This window comes from Oncorhynchus gorbuscha, linkage group LG06, assembly GCF_021184085.1.
Source record: "Oncorhynchus gorbuscha isolate QuinsamMale2020 ecotype Even-year linkage group LG06, OgorEven_v1.0, whole genome shotgun sequence".
Lineage (NCBI taxonomy): Eukaryota > Metazoa > Chordata > Actinopteri > Salmoniformes > Salmonidae > Oncorhynchus > Oncorhynchus gorbuscha.
In genome coordinates, this window is record NC_060178.1 from 8,817,627 (window position 1) to 8,837,239 (window position 19,613).

Here is a 19,613-nt window from a genome sequence, read left to right on the forward strand (position 1 = left end):
TGCTGATGTCACTACCAGAGATAACATCTAACCTCACGCTGCTCATGTCACTACCAGAGATCACATCTAACCAACACGCTGCTGATGTCACTACCAGAGATAACATCTAACCTCACGCTGCTCATGTCACTACCAGAGATCACATCTAACCTCACGCTGCTCATGTCACTACCAGAGATCACATCTAACCTCACGCTGCTCATGTCACTACCAGAGATCACATCTAACCTCACGCTGCTCATGTCACTACCAGAGATCACATCTAACCTCACGCTGCTCATGTCACTACCAGAGATCACATCTAACCTCACGCTGCTCATGTCACTACCAGAGATAACATCTAACCTCACGCTGCTCATGTCACTACCAGAGATCACATCTAACCTCACGCTGCTCATGTCACTACCAGAGATCACATCTAACCTCACGCTGCTCATGTCACTACCAGAGATCACATCTAACCTCACGCTGCTCATGTCACTACCAGAGATCACATCTAACCTCACGCTGCTCATGTCACTACCAGAGATCACATCTAACCTCACGCTGCTCATGTCACTACCAGAGATCACATCTAACCTCACGCTGCTCATGTCACTACCAGAGATCACATCTAACCTCACGCTGCTCATGTCACTACCAGAGATCACATCTAACCTCACGCTGCTCATGTCACTACCAGAGATAACATCTAACCTCACGCTGCTCATGTCACTACCAGAGATAACATCTAACCTCACGCTGCTCATGTCACTACCAGAGATCACATCTAACCTCACGCTGCTCATGTCACTACCAGACATCACATCTAACCTCACGCTGCTGATGTCACTACCAGACATTATTTTTCTCTTTTCTTTATTGACAGATTTTCTCATGACTTTCTCGCATGGCTTTCTAATCATTTAAAAAAATATATATTTACGTAAAGTTCATTAAGTCCTTATAAAGTAGGTCGATACCAGTAGTGGTAATGGTTGTTGTGCTTACCTGTATGTACAGTATTCTGTGTCAAGGAAGTGAAGCAGAGTGATACCAGTAGTTATGGGTTTACCATGGTTACCTCGGGTTGCGTAAAGAGAGTTTGCTTGCTTTGTGGTTGACCTCATGTCTGGTATCTAGAGTTGTCCACCCAGTGATGCAACCAGCCTCTACTTAACGCCATTATCAGATAACACTAGACTTGAGTCTGAGTTCCTTTCAATATATTGATGATGGTCCGATGGTTTTACCATGGAGCACAGTACTTACACTCTATCTATCCTGTGGCCTTGTTATATCACTAACGCACAGTAATACATTTTAACATTGAATTATTGCCCTGAAGAGGAATCCAGCCTGAACCTCACCCGGATGTTCTGTTTTTTATACCCACTATCCTTATAATTTATTTTTATTGTTCTTGCTAACTCTGACTCGTCCATTGTATTCATTGATTGCTGCATTGCTGTAAAATAAAGGGTTTAAAAATTAAAAAAAGGTCGCAGTAGTGCTTTTGTTGAAGGCGCTTTTTCTCTTAAACGTGTTCAGCAATAAATGCCATTGAAGTGAATTATGCTGCGGCCTGAACCTTCTTTTGGTAGTTTCAGTTCAATAAATTACAGTGTGTTGGGACAATGAAGCTTTTCTCAATCTAAACCACTGCAAACGACTTCCTCCTTCCTCCTCCTCCCATGCAGATCGGGCCTCCAGAGTCCTCAGGTCTACGTGAAGCCTAAGAAGGAGCGTTACAACAGGAGCCCCGTCCAGCAGAAGATCCAGCAATTCAAACGCTTCGTAGAGAACTACCGTCGTCACATTGTTTGCTTCACTATCGTCTATGGCATCACAGCCGGATTGGCTCTGGAGAGATGCTACTGTAAGTTGTCTTCTCTCGTCTTCTCTCGTCTTCTCTTGTCTTCTCTGGTCTTGTCTTCTCTCATCTTCTCTTATCTTCTCTCATCCTCTCTCGTCTTGTCTTCTCTCGTCTTGTCTTCTCTCGTCTTGTCTTGTCTTCTCCTGTCTTGTCTTCTCTTGTCTTCTCTCATCTTCTCTTGTCTTCTCTCGTCTTCTCTCGTCTTATCTTCTCTCGTCTTGTCTTCTCTCGTCTTGTCTTGTCTTGTCTTCTCTCGTCTTCTCTCATCTTGTCTTACATTTACATACATTACATTTAAGTCATTTAGCAGACGCTCTTATCCAGAGCGACTTACAAATTGGTGCATTCACCTTATGACATCCAGTGCATCTAAATCTAAATCTTAAAGGGGGGGGGGGAATACTTATCCTATCCTAGGTATTCCTTAAAGAGGTGGGGTTTCAGGTGTCTCCGGAAGGTGGTGATTGACTCCGCTGTCCTGGCGTCGAGAGGGAGTTTGTTCCACCATTGGGGGGCCAGAGCGGCGAACAGTTTTGACTGGGCTGAGCGGGAGCTGTACTTCCTCAGTGGTAGGGAGGCGAGCAGGCCAGAGGTGGATGAACGCAGTGCCCTTGTTTGGGTGTAGGGCCTGATCAGAGCCTGGAGGTACTGAGGTGCCGTTCCCCTCACAGCTCCGTAGGCAAGCACCATGGTCTTGTAGCGGATGCGAGCTTCAACTGGAAGCCAGTGGAGAGAACGGAGGAGCGGGGTGACGTGAGAGAACTTGGGAAGGTTGAACACCAGACGGGCTGCGGCGTTCTGGATGAGTTGAAGGGGTTTAATGGCACAGGCAGGGAGCCCAGCCAACAGCGAGTTGCAGTAATCCAGACGGGAGATGACAAGTGCCTGGATTAGGACCTGCGCCGCTTCCTGTGTGAGGCAGGGTCGTACTCTGCGGATGTTGTAGAGCATGAATCTACAGGAACGGGCCACCGCCTTGATGTTGGTTGAGAATGACAGGGTGTTGTCCAGGATCACACCAAGGTTCTTAGCGCTCTGGGAGGAGGACACAATGGAGTTGTCAACCGTGATGGCGAGATCATGGAACGGGCAGTCCTTCCCCGGGAGGAAGAGCAGCTCCGTCTTGCCGAGGTTCAGCTTGAGGTGGTGATCCGTCATCCACACTGATATGTCTGCCAGACATGCAGAGATGCGATTCGCCACCTGGTCATCAGAAGGGGGAAAGGAGAAGATTAGTTGTGTGTCGTCTGCATAGCAATGATAGGAGAGACCATGTGAGGTTATGACAGAGCCAAGTGACTTGGTGTATAGCGAGAATAGGAGAGGGCCTAGAACAGAGCCCTGGGGGACACCAGTGGTGAGAGCGCGTGGTGAGGAGACAGATTCTCGCCACGCCACCTGGTAGGAGCGACCTGTCAGGTAGGACGCAATCCAAGTGTGGGCCGCGCCGGAGATGCCCAACTCGGAGAGGGTGGAGAGGAGGATCTGATGGTTCACAGTATCGAAGGCAGCCGATAGATCTAGAAGGATGAGAGCAGAGGAGAGAGAGTTAGCTTTAGCAGTGCGGAGCGCCTCCGTGATACAGAGGAGAGCAGTCTCAGTTGAATGACTAGTCTTGAAACCTGACTGATTTGGATCAAGAAGGTCATTCAGAGAGAGATAGCGGGAGAGCTGGCCAAGGACGGCACGTTCAAGAGTTTTGGAGAGAAAAGAAAGAAGGGATACTGGTCTGTAATTGTTGACATCGGAGGGATCGAGTGTAGGTTTTTTCAGAAGGGGTGCAACTCTCGCTCTCTTGAAGACGGAAGGGACGTAGCCAGTGGTCAGTGATGAGTTGATGAGCGAGGTGAGGTAAGGGAGAAGGTCTCCGGAAATGGTCTGGAGAAGAGGGGAGGGGATAGGGTCAAGCGGGCAGGTTGTTGGGCAGCCGGCCGTCACAAGACGCGAGATTTCATCTGGAGAGAGAGGGAGAAAGAGGTCAGAGCACAGGGTAGGGCAGTGTGAGCAGAACCAGCGGTGTCGTTTGACTTAGCAAACGAGGATCGGATGTCGTCGACCTTCTTTTCAAAATGGTTGACGAAGTCGTCTGCAGAGAGGGAGGAGGGGGGAGGGGGAGGAGGATTCAGGAGGGAGGAGAAGGTGGCAAAGAGCTTCCTAGGGTTAGAGGCAGATGCTTGGAATTTAGCGTGGTAGAAAGTGGCTTTAGCAACAGAGACAGAGGAGGAAAATGTAGAGAGGAGGGAGTGAAAGGATGCCAGGTCCGCAGGGAGGCGAGTTTTCCTCCATTTCCGCTCGGCTGCCCGGAGCCCTGTTCTGTGAGCTCGCAATGAGTCATCGAGCCACGGAGCGGGAGGGGAGGACCGAGCCGGCCTGGAGGATAGGGGACATAGAGAGTCAAAGGATGCAGAGAGGGAGGAGAGGAGGGTTGAGGAGGCAGAATCAGGAGATAGGTTGGAGAAGGTTTGAGCGGAGGGAAGAGATGATAGGATGGAAGAGGAGAGAGTAGCGAGTCTTCTCTTGTCTTGTCTTGTCTTCTCTCTTCTTGTCTTCTCTTGTCTTCTTTTCAATTATTTTCTCTGTTCTTCTGTTTTGGGAGTTTGCTGGCACTTCGTTACAACTGCTATAATATACATTTGATTGATTTGAATTTGAGATAGCCTGGTTGGTCCCAGATATGTTTGTGATGTCTCGCCAACACCTATGCTTGTTGTCAAGACAGTACAAACAGATCTGAGACCAGGCTGGGAGTAAACTGTGCCAACGAGAAGAAGAAGGCTGGGAGTTTTTTTCATCTGAATGCCCAGAACCAAATCAGCTAAGGCGATCACGAGAGACGATTGTTTAGTTCACACAAATGCTTAACTTAATGAGATTTTCATAATTTTGTTGATTACTCATGCAATTTTAACTCCATTGCCCCACAAAAGCATCTTCTGAATGCTTAGGTACATTTTCCATTACATTACAATAGCTATACTGTATCTGAGTAGAAAGGTCTTCTGTCAGCCTTGTATATACACTGAATCCCAAATCAAGCCCTAATCCTTCCTGTAGATCTAACAGAATGGGATATGTTTAAGCAATATGGTGATAACTTAAACTTACCCTTCTGTTTGGCTGACTTTTTTTGTTGCCATTTTGATTAAACTTATCCAATCTCTTCAGATCTACGATAGTGCCCTAGAGAATACGGAGGGGCTGAAGGGTCTTATTTGGGATTCAGGTAAAGCCTGTGGACTAACAGAAACAAACCCCTAGCTGCGTGTTTTAGACTATGGTTTGCAGGCATACTCCTCAGGCGTGCCGGAGACGTCGGTGGTGGGTATCTTGGTGTCGCGTGGTTCGGCGGCGGCCATCTCCTTCCTGTACCCCTACATGCTGCTGACGGTGTGCCGTAACCTCATCACCCTGGGACGAGAGACCTTCCTCAACCGATACATCCCCTTCGACGCCGCTATAGACTTCCACCGCTTCATGGCCATGTCCGCCCTCTTACTCACAGGTCAGAGGTCAGACGTCAGAGGTTGACACTTCTTAGGGCATCAACACTAAAGGAGGGGTTGACTGGGCGGAATTGGAAAAAAATAGTCACTTACCAATGTAAAAATCCTACAAATATATTTATATTTTTTGTCTAAATCATTTCACTTTTGGGATCTCTGACATTTATGAATCCTAGTTTTTCCACATCTCATTGTAGTATCACATTGACAATGTTTTTCCAGTTCATGTTATGTTTTGCTCCTGAATGAACCCCTTCTTCTCCTCCTCTCCTCTTTAGTTGTCCATTCTCTGGGTCATGTGGTTAATGTCTACGTGTTCTCAGTCAGTGACCTCAGCATCCTGGTCTGTCTGTTCCCCAAGGTCCTAGTCAACAATGGGTAATGGCAGTATTCTGGATTCTTCTTCATTCTTCAGGATTTTGGGGGAATATTTTGGGGGGATTCTCTCTCCATTTTCACACGCGTACCTCTTTACATACATACTCTTGTATCTGAATTGCTATGTGTTGAGTATTTACTATGTTGAGTATTTACTGTGTTGACTATTTACTATGTTGACTATTTACCATGTTGACTATTTACTGTGTTGACTATTTACTGTGTTGACTATTTACTGTGTTGACTATTTACTGTGTTGACTATTTACTGTGTTGACTATTTACTGTGTTGACTATTTACTCTGTTTTGACCATTTGCAGGTCTGAGATGCCGATGAAATGGTCGTGGTGGTTCTTTCAGAGTGTTCCAGGTAGGACAGAATACAAACAGAATTACAAGCCTCCCGGGTGGCGCAGTGGTTAAGGGTGCTGTACTGCAGCGCCAGCTGTGCCATCAGAGTCCCTGGGTTCGCGCCCAGGCTCTGTCGTAACCGGCCGTGACCGGGAGGTCCGTGGGGCGACGCACAATTGGCCTAGTGTCGCCCGGGTTAGGGAGGGCTTGGTCGGTGGTAGGGGTGTCCTTGTCTCATCGTGCACCAGCGACTTCTGTGGCGGGCTGGGTGCAGTGTGCGCTAGCCAAGGTGGCCAGGTGCACGGTGTTTCCTCCGGCGCATTGGTGCGTCTGGCTTCCAGGGTTGGGTTGGATGCGCACTGTGTTAAGAAGCAGTGCGGCTTGGTTGGGTTGTGTATCGGAGGATGCATGACTTTCAGCCTTCGTCTCTCCCGAGCCCATACGGGAGTTGTAGCGATGAGACAAAATAGCTACTTTATGTTATTGCTGAATATTAAAGTAGCTCATTGGATTCCATGAAATTGGGGAGAAAAAAAAATCAAAAAAAAGAAGAGAAAAAAAGAATACAAACCTTTCCCACCGGTCAAAACTGGGCAAAACGAGTTGATGTCGTAATTATGTCATTTCTACCCATTTCTAGTTATAATGACGCCAATGCAACACAGTAATGCAATTTGTAAGTCGCTCTGGATAAGAGCGTCTGCTAAATTACTTAAATGAATGAAATGCCCACTGGGTTTGCTTTAGTCCCAGAATATGGACGATAAAGAGCTACTTTATGTTATTGCTGAATATTACAGTAGCTCAATGCTTGTACGTGTCTCTCTCTAACGTGTCTCTCTAACGTGTCTCTCTCTAATGTTTCTCTAACGTGTCTCTCTCTAACGTGTCTCTCTAACGTGTCTCTCTAACGTGTCTCTCTAACGTGTCTCTCTCTAATGTCTCTCTCTAATGTCTCTCTCTAATGTCTCTCTCTAATGTCTCTCTAACGTGTCTCTCTCTAACGTGTCTCTCTCTAATGTCTCTCTAACGTGTCTCTCTCTAATGTCTCTCTAACGTGTCTCTCTCTAATGTCTCTCTCTAATGTCTCTCTAACGTGTCTCTCTCTAACGTGTCTCTCTCTAATGTCTCTCTCTAATGTCTCTCTCTAATGTCTCTCTCTAATGTCTCTCTCTAATGTCTCTCTAACGTGTCTCTCTCTAACGTGTCTCTCTCTAATGTCTCTCTAACGTGTCTCTCTAATGTGTCTCTCTCTCTAATGTTACTCTAACGTGTCTCTCTCTCTGTTTCTCTAACGTGTCTCCCTCTAATGTTTCTCTAACGTGTCTCTCTCTCTAACGTGTCTCTCTCTCTAACGTGTCTCTCTCTCTAACGTGTCTCTCTCTCTGTTTCTCTAACGTGTCTCTCTCTAACGTGTCTCTCTCTCTAACGTGTCTCTCTCTCTGTTTCTCTAACGTGTCTCTCTCTCTAACGTGTCTCTCTCTCTCTGTTTCTCTAACGTGTCTCTCTCTAACGTGTCTCTCTCTCTAATGTGTCTCTCTCTGTTTCTCTAACGTGTCTCTCTCTAACGTGTCTCTCTCTCTAACGTGTCTCTCTCTCTAATGTGTCTCTCTCTAACGTGTCTCTCTCTCTAATGTGTCTCTCTCTGTTTCTCTAACGTGTCTCTCTCTAACGTGTCTCTCTCTCTAATGTGTCTCTCTCTGTTTCTCTAACGTGTCTCTCTCTAACGTGTCTCTCTCTAACGTGTCTCTCTCTCTAATGTGTCTCTCTCTGTTTCTCTAACGTGTCTTTCTCTAACGTGTCTCTCTCTAACGTGTCTCTCTCTCTAATGTGTCTCTCTCTGTTTCTCTAACGTGTCTCTCTCTAACGTGTCTCTCTCTCTAACGTGTCTCTCTCTAACGTGTCTCTCTCTCTAACGTGTCTCTCTCTCTCTGTTTCTCTAACGTGTCTCTCTCTCTGTTTCTCTAACGTGTCTCTCTCTAACGTGTCTCTCTAACGTGTCTCTCTCTCTCTGTTTCTCTAACGTGTCTCTCTCTAACGTGTCTCTCTAACGTGTCTCTCTCTCTCTGTTTCTCTAACGTGTCTCTAACGTGTCTCTCTCTCTAACGTGTCTCTAACGTGTCTCTCTCTCTAACGTGTCTCTCTAATGTTTCTCTAACGTGTCTCTCTCTAATGTTTCTCTAACGTGTCTCTCTCTAACGTGTCTCTCTCTCTAATGTTTCTCTAACGTGTCGCTCTCTAATGTTTCTCTAACGTGTCTCTCTCTCTAACGTGTCTCTAACGTGTCTCTCTCTAACGTGTCTCTCTCTCTAACGTGTCTCTCTCTAACGTGTCTCTCTCTCTAATGTTTCTCTAACGTGTCTCTCTCTAACGTGTCTCTCTCTAACGTCTCTCTCTCTAATGTGTCTCTAACGTGTCTCTCTCTAACGTGTCTCTCTCTCTAACGTGTCTCTAACGTGTCTCTCTCTAACGTGTCTCTCTCTCTAACGTGTCTCTCTCTAACGTGTCTCTCTCTAACGTGTCTCTCTCTCTAATGTTTCTCTAACGTGTCTCTCTCTAACGTGTCTCTCTCTAATGTGTCTCCCTCTCTAATGTTACTCTAACGTGTCTCTCTCTAATGTGTCTCTCTAATGTGTCTCTCTCTCTAATGTTACTCTAACGTGTCTCTCTCTCTAACGTGTCTCTCTCTAACGTGTCTCTCTCTAATGTGTCTCCCTCTCTAATGTTACTCTAACGTGTCTCTCTCTAATGTGTCTCTCTAACGTGTCTCTCTCTAACGTGTCTCTGTAACGTGTCTCTCTCTCTAACGTGTCTCTAACGTGTCGCTCTCTAATGTTTCTCTAACGTGTCTCTCTCTAACGTGTCTCTAACATGTCTCTCTCTCTAACGTGTCTCTAACGTGTCTCTCTCTAATGTTTCTCTCTCTAATGTTTCTCTAACGTGTCTCTCTCTCTAATGTGTCTCTAACGTGTCTCTCTCTAATGTGTCTCTAACGTGTCTCTCTAATGTTTCTCTCTCTAATGTTTCTCTAACGTGTCTCTCTCTAATGTTTCTCTAACGTGTCTCTCTCTAACGTGTCTCTCTCTAACGTGTCTCTCTCTAATGTGTCTCTCTCTAACGTGTCTCTCTCTAACGTGTCTCTCTCTAATGTGTCTCTCTCTAACGTGTCTCTCTCTCTAACGTGTCTCTCTCTAACGTGTCTCTCTCTAACGTGTCTCTCTCTCTAACGTGTCTCTCTCTAATGTGTCTCTAACATGTCTCTCTCTCTAACGTGTCTCTCTCTAATGTTACTCTAACGTGTCTCTCTCTAACGTGTCTCTCTAACGTCTCTCTCTAACGTGTCTCTCTCTCTGTTTCTCTAACGTGTCTCCCTCTAATGTTTCTCTAACGTGTCTCTCTAACGTCTCTCTCTAACGTGTCTCTCTCTCTCTGTTTCTCTAACGTGTCTCTCTCTAATGTTTCTCTAACGTGTCTCTCTAATGTTTCTCTAACGTGTCTCTCTAATGTTTCTCTAACGTGTCTCTCTAATGTTTCTCTAACGTGTCTCTCTCTAACGTCTCTCTCTAACGTGTCTCTCTCTCTCTGTTTCTCTAACGTGTCTCTCTCTAATGTTTCTCTAACGTGTCTCTCTCTAATGTTTCTCTAACGTGTCTCTCTCTAATGTTACTCTAACGTGTCTCTCTAACGTGTCTCTCTAACGTGTCTCTCTCTAATGTCTCTCTCTAACGTCTCTCTCTCTAACGTGTCTCTCTCTAACGTGTCTCTCTCTCTCTGTTTCTCTAACGTGTCTCTCTAACGTGTCTCTCTAACGTGTCTCTCTAACGTGTCTCTCTAACGTGTCTCTCTAACGTGTCTCTCTCTAATGTCTCTCTCTAACGTCTCTCTCTCTAACGTGTCTCTCTCTAACGTGTCTCTCTCTCTGTTTCTCTAACGTGTCTCTCTAATGTCTCTCTAACGTGTCTCTCTAACGTGTCTCTCTCTAATGTCTCTCTCTCTAACGTCTCTCTCTCTAACGTGTCTCTCTCTCTCTGTTTCTCTAACGTGTCTCTCTCTAATGTTTCTCTAACATGTCTCTCTCTCTGTTTCTCTAACGTGTCTCTCTCTAACGTGTCTCTCTCTCTGTTTCTCTAATGTGTCTCTCTCTAATGTGTCTCTCTCTAATGTTTCTCTAACGTGTCTCTCTCTCTGTTACTCTAACGTGTCTCTCTAATGTTTCTCTAATGTGTCTCTCTCTAATGTTTCTCTAACGTGTCTCTCTCTAACATGTCTCTCTCTCTAACGTGTCTCTCTCTAATGTTTCTCTAATGTGTCTCCCTCTAATGTTTCTCTAACGTGTCTCTCTCTGACGTGTCTCTCTCTAATGTTTCTCTAATGTGTCTCTCTCTAATGTTTCTCTAATGTGTCTCTCTCTAATGTTTCTCTAACGTGTCTCTCTCTAACGTGTCTCTCTCTAATGTTTCTCTCTCTCTGTTTCTCTAATGTGTCTCCCTCTAATGTTTCTCTAACGTGTCTCTCTCTCTAACGTGTCTCTCTCTAATGTTTCTCTAATGTGTCTCCCTCTAATGTTTCTCTAACGTGTCTCTCTCTGACGTGTCTCTCTCTAATGTTTCTCTAATGTGTCTCTCTCTAATGTCTCTCTCTAACGTCTCTCTCTCTAACGTGTCTCTCTCTAACGTGTCTCTCTCTCTGTTTCTCTAACGTGTCTCTCTAATGTCTCTCTAACGTGTCTCTCTAACGTGTCTCTCTCTAATGTCTCTCTCTCTAACGTCTCTCTCTCTAACGTGTCTCTCTCTCTCTGTTTCTCTAACGTGTCTCTCTCTAATGTTTCTCTAACATGTCTCTCTCTCTGTTTCTCTAACGTGTCTCTCTCTAACGTGTCTCTCTCTCTGTTTCTCTAATGTGTCTCTCTCTAATGTGTCTCTCTCTAATGTTTCTCTAACGTGTCTCTCTCTCTGTTACTCTAACGTGTCTCTCTAATGTTTCTCTAATGTGTCTCTCTCTAATGTTTCTCTAACGTGTCTCTCTCTAACATGTCTCTCTCTCTAACGTGTCTCTCTCTAATGTTTCTCTAATGTGTCTCCCTCTAATGTTTCTCTAACGTGTCTCTCTCTGACGTGTCTCTCTCTAATGTTTCTCTAATGTGTCTCTCTCTAATGTTTCTCTAATGTGTCTCTCTCTAATGTTTCTCTAACATGTCTCTCTCTAACGTGTCTCTCTCTAATGTTTCTCTCTCTCTGTTTCTCTAATGTGTCTCCCTCTAATGTTTCTCTAACGTGTCTCTCTCTCTAACGTGTCTCTCTCTAATGTTTCTCTAATGTGTCTCCCTCTAATGTTTCTCTAACGTGTCTCTCTCTGACGTGTCTCTCTCTAATGTTTCTCTAATGTGTCTCTCTCTAATGTCTCTCTCTAACGTCTCTCTCTCTAATGTTTCTCTAATGTGTCTCTCTCTAATGTTTCTCTAACGTGTCTCTCTCTCTAATGTTACTCTAACGTGTCTCTCTCTCTAATGTGTCTCTAACGTGTCTCTCTCTAACGTGTCTCTCTCTAACGTGTCTCTCTAACATGTCTCTCTCTCTAATGTTTCTCTAACGTGTCTCTCTCTCTAATGTTTCTCTAACATGTCTCTCTCTAACGTGTCTCTCTCTAACGTGTCTCTCTAACATGTCTCTCTCTCTAATGTTTCTCTAACGTGTCTCTCTCTAACGTGTCTCTCTCTCTGTTTCTCTAACGTGTCTCTCTCTAACGTGTCTCTCTCTAACGTGTCTCTCTCTAACGTGTCTCTCTCTAATGTGTCTCTCTCTCTAATGTTTCTCTAACGTGTCTCTAACGTGTCTCTCTCTAACGTGTCTCTCTCTAACGTGTCTCTCTCTAATGTTTCTCTAACGTGTCTCTCTCTCTAACGTGTCTCTCTCTAACGTGTCTCTCTCTCTAATGTTTCTCTAACGTGTCTCTAACGTGTCTCTCTCTAACGTGTCTCTCTCTAACGTGTCTCTAACGTGTCTCTCTCTAATGTGTCTCTCTCTCTAATGTTTCTCTAACGTGTCTCTCTCTCTAACGTGTCTCTCTCTAACGTGTCTCTCTCTCTAACGTGTCTCTCTCTCTAACGTGTCTCTCTCTAATGTTTCTCTAACGTGTCTCTCTAACGTGTCTCTCTCTCTAATGTTTCTCTAACGTGTCTCTCTCTCTAACGTGTCTCTCTCTAACGTGTCTCTCTCTAATGTTTCTCTAACGTGTCTCTCTCTCTAACGTGTCTCTCTCTAACGTGTCTCTCTCTCTAACGTGTCTCTCTCTCTAACGTGTCTCTCTCTAACGTGTCTCTCTCTAATGTTTCTCTAACGTGTCTCTCTCTCTAACGTGTCTCTCTCTCTAACGTGTCTCTCTCTCTAACGTGTCTCTCTCTAACGTGTCTCTCTCTAATGTTTCTCTAACGTGTCTCTCTCTCTAACGTGTCTCTCTCTCTAACGTGTCTCTCTCTAACGTGTCTCTCTCTAATGTTTCTCTAACGTGTCTCTCTCTAACGTGTCTCTCTCTAATGTGTCTCTAACGTGTCTCTCTCTAACGTGTCTCTCTCTAATGTTTCTCTAACGTGTCTCTCTCTCTAATGTTTCTCTAACGTGTCTCTCTCTAATGTGTCTCTCTCTAATGTTACTCTAACGTGTCTCTAACGTTACTCTCACGTGTGTCTCTCTCTCTCTAATGTTACTCTAACGTGTCTCTCTCTCTAACGTGTCTCTAACGTTACTCTCACGTGTGTCTCTCTCTCTAATGTTACTCTAACGTGTCTCTCTCTCTAACTTGTCTCTAACGTTACTCTCACGTGTGTCTCTCTCTCTCTAATGTTACTCTAACGTGTCTCTCTCTCTAACGTGTCTCTAATGTTACTCTCACGTGTGTCTCTCTCTCTCTAATGTTACTCTAACGTGTCTCTCTCTCTAACGTGTCTCTAACGTTACTCTCACGTGTGTCTCTCTCTCTCTAATGTTACTGCAGGATTAACAGGCATCCTGCTTCTCTTCATCTTTGCGTTTATGTACGTCTTTGCCACTCAGTATTTCCGACGAATCAGCTTCCGGGGTTTCTGGCTCACACACTACCTCTATGTGGTCGTCTACATTCTGGTGAGCACAGAGATACATTATATTCATATACGTATACCTTGTACAACATATACAGATGAGTATTACTATAGTAGTTGCTGGTTAACCGAAGGGGCTTGCCATAACGTTGAACCACGGTGAACACAGGGAGATCCTCATTTGCACGAAAAGACCGTCCTCTCCTCGACTCCTCCGTGACCTGTAACTCGATAAGTGGTCTAGGAGAGTGTCAATTAGTCAGTAGGTGAAGGAGCCTTGTTCCCCTCATTCATTACCTACTAAATTCCACCCAAAAACTATATTTTTGCTCTTTGTTTCATTATTCCATTGTTGATATAGTTTAATGTATAATAATAATAATAGTTTAATAATGTTTTCCATGTCAGCAATCAAGTTTGTAAGCTATATAACTTTCAAAATACACACATACAGCCGGAAGGATGTATTTAGGTTGGATTGAATGTAAATGCTGGTCCCTGTAGGGAGAACATGAAGTAAATTTCCTCTTGGCCATATCTCCTCCCCTGATTTCAAATTTATTTAAAACATGATCCTCTTGGCCCTTTCCTCCCCTGGTTTCTAGTTGATTAAAACATGATCCTCTTGGCCATGTCTCATCCCCTGGTTTCTAGTTGATTAAAACATGATCCTCTTGGCCATGTCTCCTCCCATGGTTTCTAATTGATTAAAACATGATCCTCTTGGCCATGTCTCCTTCCCTGGTTTCTAGTTTATTTTAAACATGATCCTCTTGGCCATGTCTCGTCCCACCAGACAGTCATCCATGGCAGCTTTGCTCTGCTCCAGGAGCCTCGTTTCCACATCTACCTGATCCCCCCGGGACTGCTCTTCCTCCTGGACAAACTCATCAGCCTCAACAGGAAGAAGGTGGAGATCCCTGTAGTCAATGCTACGCTGCTGCCCTCAGGTAGGGACTGGGATAGAGGGTGGGAGGGGAGGGAGGAAGGAAGGGTGCGTTGGTTGGTGGGTGGGAGGGAGGGGGAAGGGAGGGATGGAGGGAGGGAAGGAGTGAGGAAGGAGGGATGGATGGTGGATTAGATGGGATGGATGGATGGATGGGCGGATGAATGCATAAGTTCCCATTCCAGTTCTTTGTGGGTTAATTCTAGTTCTATCCTTATATTCCCCTCTACTCTGGCTATTGCCTTGTGCTACTGGTCGCTCAACCTCTCTCTCTCTCTCTCTCTCTCTCTCTCTCTCTCTCTCTCTCTCTCTCTCTCTCTCTCTCTCTCTCTCTCTCTCTCTCTCTCTCTCTCTCTCTCTCTCTCTCTCTCTCTCTCTCTCTCTCTCTCTCTCTCTCTCAACCCCTCCCCACCCCAACATAGAAGTGACATACCTGGAGTTCAAGCGTCCCCAGGGCTTTGTGTACCGCTCAGGCCAGTGGGTGAGGGTGGCGTGTCTGGCGCTTGGCACAGATGAGTATCACCCATTCACCCTGACGTCAGCTCCACATGAGGAGACCCTCAGCCTTCACATCCGCGCCATAGGCCCCTGGACCAGCCACCTCCGAGAGGCATACGCCCCCACCAACCTGGAACAACTGCAAGCCTATCCAAAGGCATGGAGGGAGGGAAGGAGGGAGGGAAGGAAGGAGGGAGGCATGGAGGGAGGGAAGGAAGGAGGGAGGCATGGAGGGAGGGAAGGAGGGAGGGAAGGAGGGAGGCATGGAGGGAGGGAAGGAGGGAGGGAAGGAGGGAGGGAAGGAGGGAGGGAAGGAGGGAGGCATGGAGGGAGGGAGGGAAGGAGGGAGGGAAGGAGGGAGGCATGGAGGGAGGGAAGGAGGGAGGGAAGGAGGGAGAGAAGGAGGGAGGCATGGAGGGAGAGAAGGAGGGAGGGAGGGAGGGAGGGAAGGAGGGAGGCATGGAGGGAGGGAAGGAGGGAGGCATGGAGGGAGGGAAGGAGGGAGGCATGGAGGGAGGGAAGGAGGGAGGGAAGGAGGGAGGGAAGGAGGGAGGGAAGGAGGGAGGCATGGAGGGAGGGAAGGAGGGAGGCATGGAGGGAGGGAAGGAGGGAGGCATGGAGGGAGGGAAGGAGGGAGGGAAGGAGGGAGGCATGGAGGGAGGGAAGGAGGGAGGCATGGAGGGAGGGAAGGAGGGAGGGAAGGAGGGAGGCATGGAGGGAGGGAAGGAGGGAGGCATGGAGGGAGGGAGGCATGGAGGGAGGGAAGGAGGGAGGCATGGAGGGAGGGAAGGAGGGAGGCATGGAGGGAGGGAAGGAGGGAGGCATGGAGGGAGGGAAGGAGGGAGGCATGGAGGGAGGGAGGATGTGTATGTGTAGGGTGGGGGTCTGTGTGTAGGTTGGGGGTCTGTGTGTAGGTTGGGGGGGGTCTGTGTGTAGGTTGGGGGGTCTGTGTGTAGGTTGGGGGTCTGTGTGTAGGTTGGGGGGGTCTGTGTGTAGGGTGTGGATCTGTGTGTAGGTTGGGGGTCTGTGTGTAGGTTGGGGGGTCTGTGTGTAGGGTGGGGGGTCTGTGTGTAGGTTGGGGGGGTCTGTGTGTAGGTTGGGGGTCTGTGTGTAGGTTGGGGGGGTCTGTGTGTAGGTTGGGGGGTCTGTGTGTAGGGTGGGGATCTGTGTGTAGGTTGGGGGGGTCTGTGTGTAGGTTGGGGGGTCTGTGTGTAGGTTGGGGGTCTGTGTGTAGGTTGGGGGGTCTGTGTGTAGGTTGGGGGTCTGTGTGTAGGGTGGGGGTTCTGTGTGTAGGTTGGGGGTCTGTGTGTAGGTTGGGGGGGGGTCTGTGAGTGTGCATCTGTGCATCCATCCGTGTCTGCTGCAAGCGTGTCTGTGTACATGCATGCTTGTGGCTGGTTGGTTGGATGGTTGATTAAAAATTGCTGTTTTCCAATGCTTTCTCTATCACATATTTGCACTCCCATTCCACAGCTGTACCTGGACGGGCCATTTGGGGAGGGCCACCAGGAGTGGACAAATTTTGAGGTGTCAGTCCTGGTGGGAGGAGGGATTGGAGTCACCCCCTTCGCTTCCATCCTCAAGGACCTGGTGTTCAAGTCCTCAGTCAAGTTCAAGATACAGTGTAAAAAAGTAAGCTGTACAAATGAGAATGTCAGGAACCTTCTCCTTCTTATCCTTCTTCTTCTCCTTCTTCTTTTTCTTCTACTTCTGCTTCTTCTTCTGCTTCTTCTGCTTCTCCTTCTTCTACTCCTCCTTCTGCTTCTTCTTCTTCTTCTCCTTCTGCTTCTTCTCCTTCTTCTCCTCCTTCTTCTCCTTCTGCTTCTTCTTCTGCTTCTTCTCCTTCTTCTGCTTCTTCTTATTCTCCTTCTTCTTCTGCTTCTTCTGCTTCTTCTTCTCCTTCTTCTCCTCCTTCTTCTTCTCCTTCTGCTTCTTCTTCTTCTTCTTCTCCTTCTGCTTCTTCTTCTCCTTATTCTCCTCCTTCTTCTCCTTCTTCTGCTTCTTCTTCTTCTCCTTCTTCTTCTTCTGCTTCTTCATCTTCTCCTTCTTCTTCTTCTGCTTGTTCTTCTTCTTCTTCTCCTTCTTCTGCTTCTTCTTCTGCTTCTTCTTCTCCTTCTTCTTCTTCTTCTGCTTCTTCTAGTGATCCAAATCAAAGTTTATTTGTCACGTGCGCCGAATACAACAGGTGTAGACCTTACAGTGAAATGCTTACTTACAGGCTCTAACCAATAGTGCAAAAAAAGGTATTAGGTGAACAATAGGTAGGTAAAGAAATAAAGCGACAGTAAAAAGACAGGCTGTATACAGTAGAGAGGCTATATACAGCAGCGAGGCTATAAAAGTAGCGAGGCTACATACAGGCACCGGCTAGTCAGGCTGATTGAGGTAGTATGTACATGTAGATATGGTTACATGTACAGTATTTACAGAGTATTTACACAGTCCCGTATCAGAATAAAAGTAAATATACCTCCTGTCTTTATGTCCTTAACCTAAACTGAATCCCTATGCCTAACCTTTGGCTTTGCCCGGGGGGAATATCCTGTCCGTCTGCAGATATACTTTATCTGGGTGACGCGGACTCAGCGTCAGTTTGAGTGGGTGTCTGACATCATCCGGAAGGTGGAGGAGCAGGACAGTCTGGGCCTGGTCTCTGTCCACATCTACATCACACAGCTGGCGGAGAAGTTTGACCTGCGAACCACCATGCTGGTGAGAACAACCAACAAACGGTTTCCTGGACGTAGATTAAAAGCCCACATTCTCAACCCAGGGCTAGGCTTAATCTGGGTCTGGAAAACTGGCCCTAGAAGTGCTTGAAAATGTCACAGGATTAGAGTACAACAGTGTAGATACATTGTCTGGTTTAGTTGCAGCTTCTATTATGTACCAGGAGGGCAGAGCTTGCACTTTAGGACCTTAAGACTTTAAGACTTTAGGACCTTACGACTTTAGGACTTTAGGACCTTACGACTTTAGGACTTTAGGACCTTACGACTTTAGGTCTTTAGGACCTTAAGACTTTAGGACCTTAAGACTTTAAGACTTTAGGACCTTACGACTTTAGGCCCTTACGACTTTAAGACTTTAGGACCTTACGACTTTAGGACCTTACGACTTTAAGACTTTAGGACCTTACGACTTTAGGACCTTACGACTTTAGGACCTTAAGACTTTAGGACCTTAAGACTTTAGGACTTAGTAACTAAGACTTTAGGACTTGGTAACTAAGACTTTAGGACTTGGTAACTAAGACTTTCGGACTTGGTAACTGAGACTTTAGGACTTGGTAACTAAGACTTTAGGACTTGGTAACTAAGACTTTCGGACTTGGTAACTAAGACTTTAGGACTTGGTAACTAAGATTTTAGGACTTGGTGACTAAGACTTTAGGACTTGGAAACTAAGACTTTAGGACTTGGTGACTAAGACTTTAGGACTTGGTAACTAAGACTTTAGGACTTGGTCACTAAGACTTTAGGACTTGGTAACTAAGACTTTAGGACTTGGTAACTAAGATTTTAGGACTTGGTGACTAAGACTTTAGGACTTGGTGACTAAGACTTTAGGACTTGGTGACTAAGACTTTAGGACTTGGTAAGTAAGACTTTAGGACTTGGGAACTAAGACTTTAGGACTTGGTAACTAAGAGATTAGGACTTGGTTACTAAGACTTTAGGACTTGGTGATTTTGTGACATGAAGACTTTAGGACTTTAAAATGTTAGGACTTGAGGAATTTAGGACTGTACATTTTTAACAACAGTAAATGTAGTATGTGGTACTAAAGTGGGATGTCCTGATGTGTCTGGTTAGTACGTGTGTGAGCGTCACTTCCAGAAGGTGTGGAATCGGAGCCTGTTCACCGGCCTGCGATCTGTGACCCACTTTGGTCGTCCACCATTTGCCTCCTTCTTCGGCTCTCTGCAGGAGGTGCACCCTGAGGTTAGTTACTGCTACACAACATTGTATGTGTGTTTGTATGTGTGTGTGGCATGTATGTGTGTGTGTCCTTTGTCTCCTTCAGCTCATTACAGTAGGTCAGCACTCTGAGGTCAGTTACATAGACACATCCATCAGCGCCATGTTGCGTAAAAACCTGATGCCAGACCTGTTTGTACTTTATAGTGGTTATTATATTGCTATCATCTGTTATCATAGTATCTATCAGTATTACTTGTCCATAGACATTAGCTAATACAGCACAAACTTCTCTGGAAATACTATATACAGCGCATATGGAAAATATTCAGACCTCACTTTTTCCATATTTTGTTTACGTTAAAAGCCTTAATTCAGAAATGGATGAAATTGTTTTTTTCCATCCTTCATCAATCTACACACAATACCCCATAATGACATCACAATACCCCATAATGACATCACAATACCCCATAATGACATCACAATACCCCATAATGACAAAGCAAAAAAATTTTTTTTTTGAAATATTTGCAAATGTATTAAAAATAATACACATACATGAGTATTCAGACCCTTTAACTCAGTACTTTGTTGAAGCACCTTTTGGCAGCGATTACAGCCTCTGCAGTTAGTAATCTACCATGATAAACAGATACTCATACATTGGAACAGGTCTTACAGATTTTCTCTCTCTCTCTCTCTCTCTCTCTCTCTCTCTCTCTCTCTCTCTCTCTCTCTCTCTCTCTCTCTCTCTGTCTCTGTCTCTCTCTCTCTCTCTCTCTCTCTCTCTCTCTCTCTCTCTCTCTCCCTCTCTCTCTCTCTCTCTCTCTCTCTCTCTCTCTCTCTCTCTCTCTCTCTCTCTCTCTCTCTCTCTCCGTCTCTCTCTCTCTCTCTCTCTCTCTCTCTCTCTCTCTCTCTCTCTCTCTCTCTCTCGTCTCTCTCTCTCTCTCTCTCTCTCTCTCTCTCTCTCTCTCTCTCTCTCTCTCTCTCTCTCTCTCTCTCTCTCTCTCTCTCTCTCTCTCTCCGTCTCTCTCTCTCTCTCTCTCTCTCTCTCTCTCTCTCTCTCTCTCTCTCTCTCTCTCTC

At 46.0% G+C, this 19,613-nt stretch overlaps 1 protein-coding gene across 1 annotated transcript in view; it reads left to right on the top strand.

The window, feature by feature from the left end:
• The window catches only part of LOC124037496 (dual oxidase 2-like), a 62,006-nt gene that overhangs the window by 41,957 nt on the left and 436 nt on the right, over positions 1-19,613 (top strand). The window contains exons 24-33 of the mRNA XM_046352253.1: positions 1,680-1,858; positions 5,127-5,357; positions 5,637-5,736; positions 6,057-6,106; positions 13,078-13,205; positions 13,959-14,112; positions 14,531-14,763; positions 16,080-16,238; positions 17,163-17,318; positions 18,422-18,550. Of these exons, the coding sequence (XP_046208209.1) occupies positions 1,680-1,858; positions 5,127-5,357; positions 5,637-5,736; positions 6,057-6,106; positions 13,078-13,205; positions 13,959-14,112; positions 14,531-14,763; positions 16,080-16,238; positions 17,163-17,318; positions 18,422-18,550 (1,519 nt within the window). The remainder of the gene's footprint in view (positions 1-1,679; positions 1,859-5,126; positions 5,358-5,636; positions 5,737-6,056; positions 6,107-13,077; positions 13,206-13,958; positions 14,113-14,530; positions 14,764-16,079; positions 16,239-17,162; positions 17,319-18,421; positions 18,551-19,613) is intronic.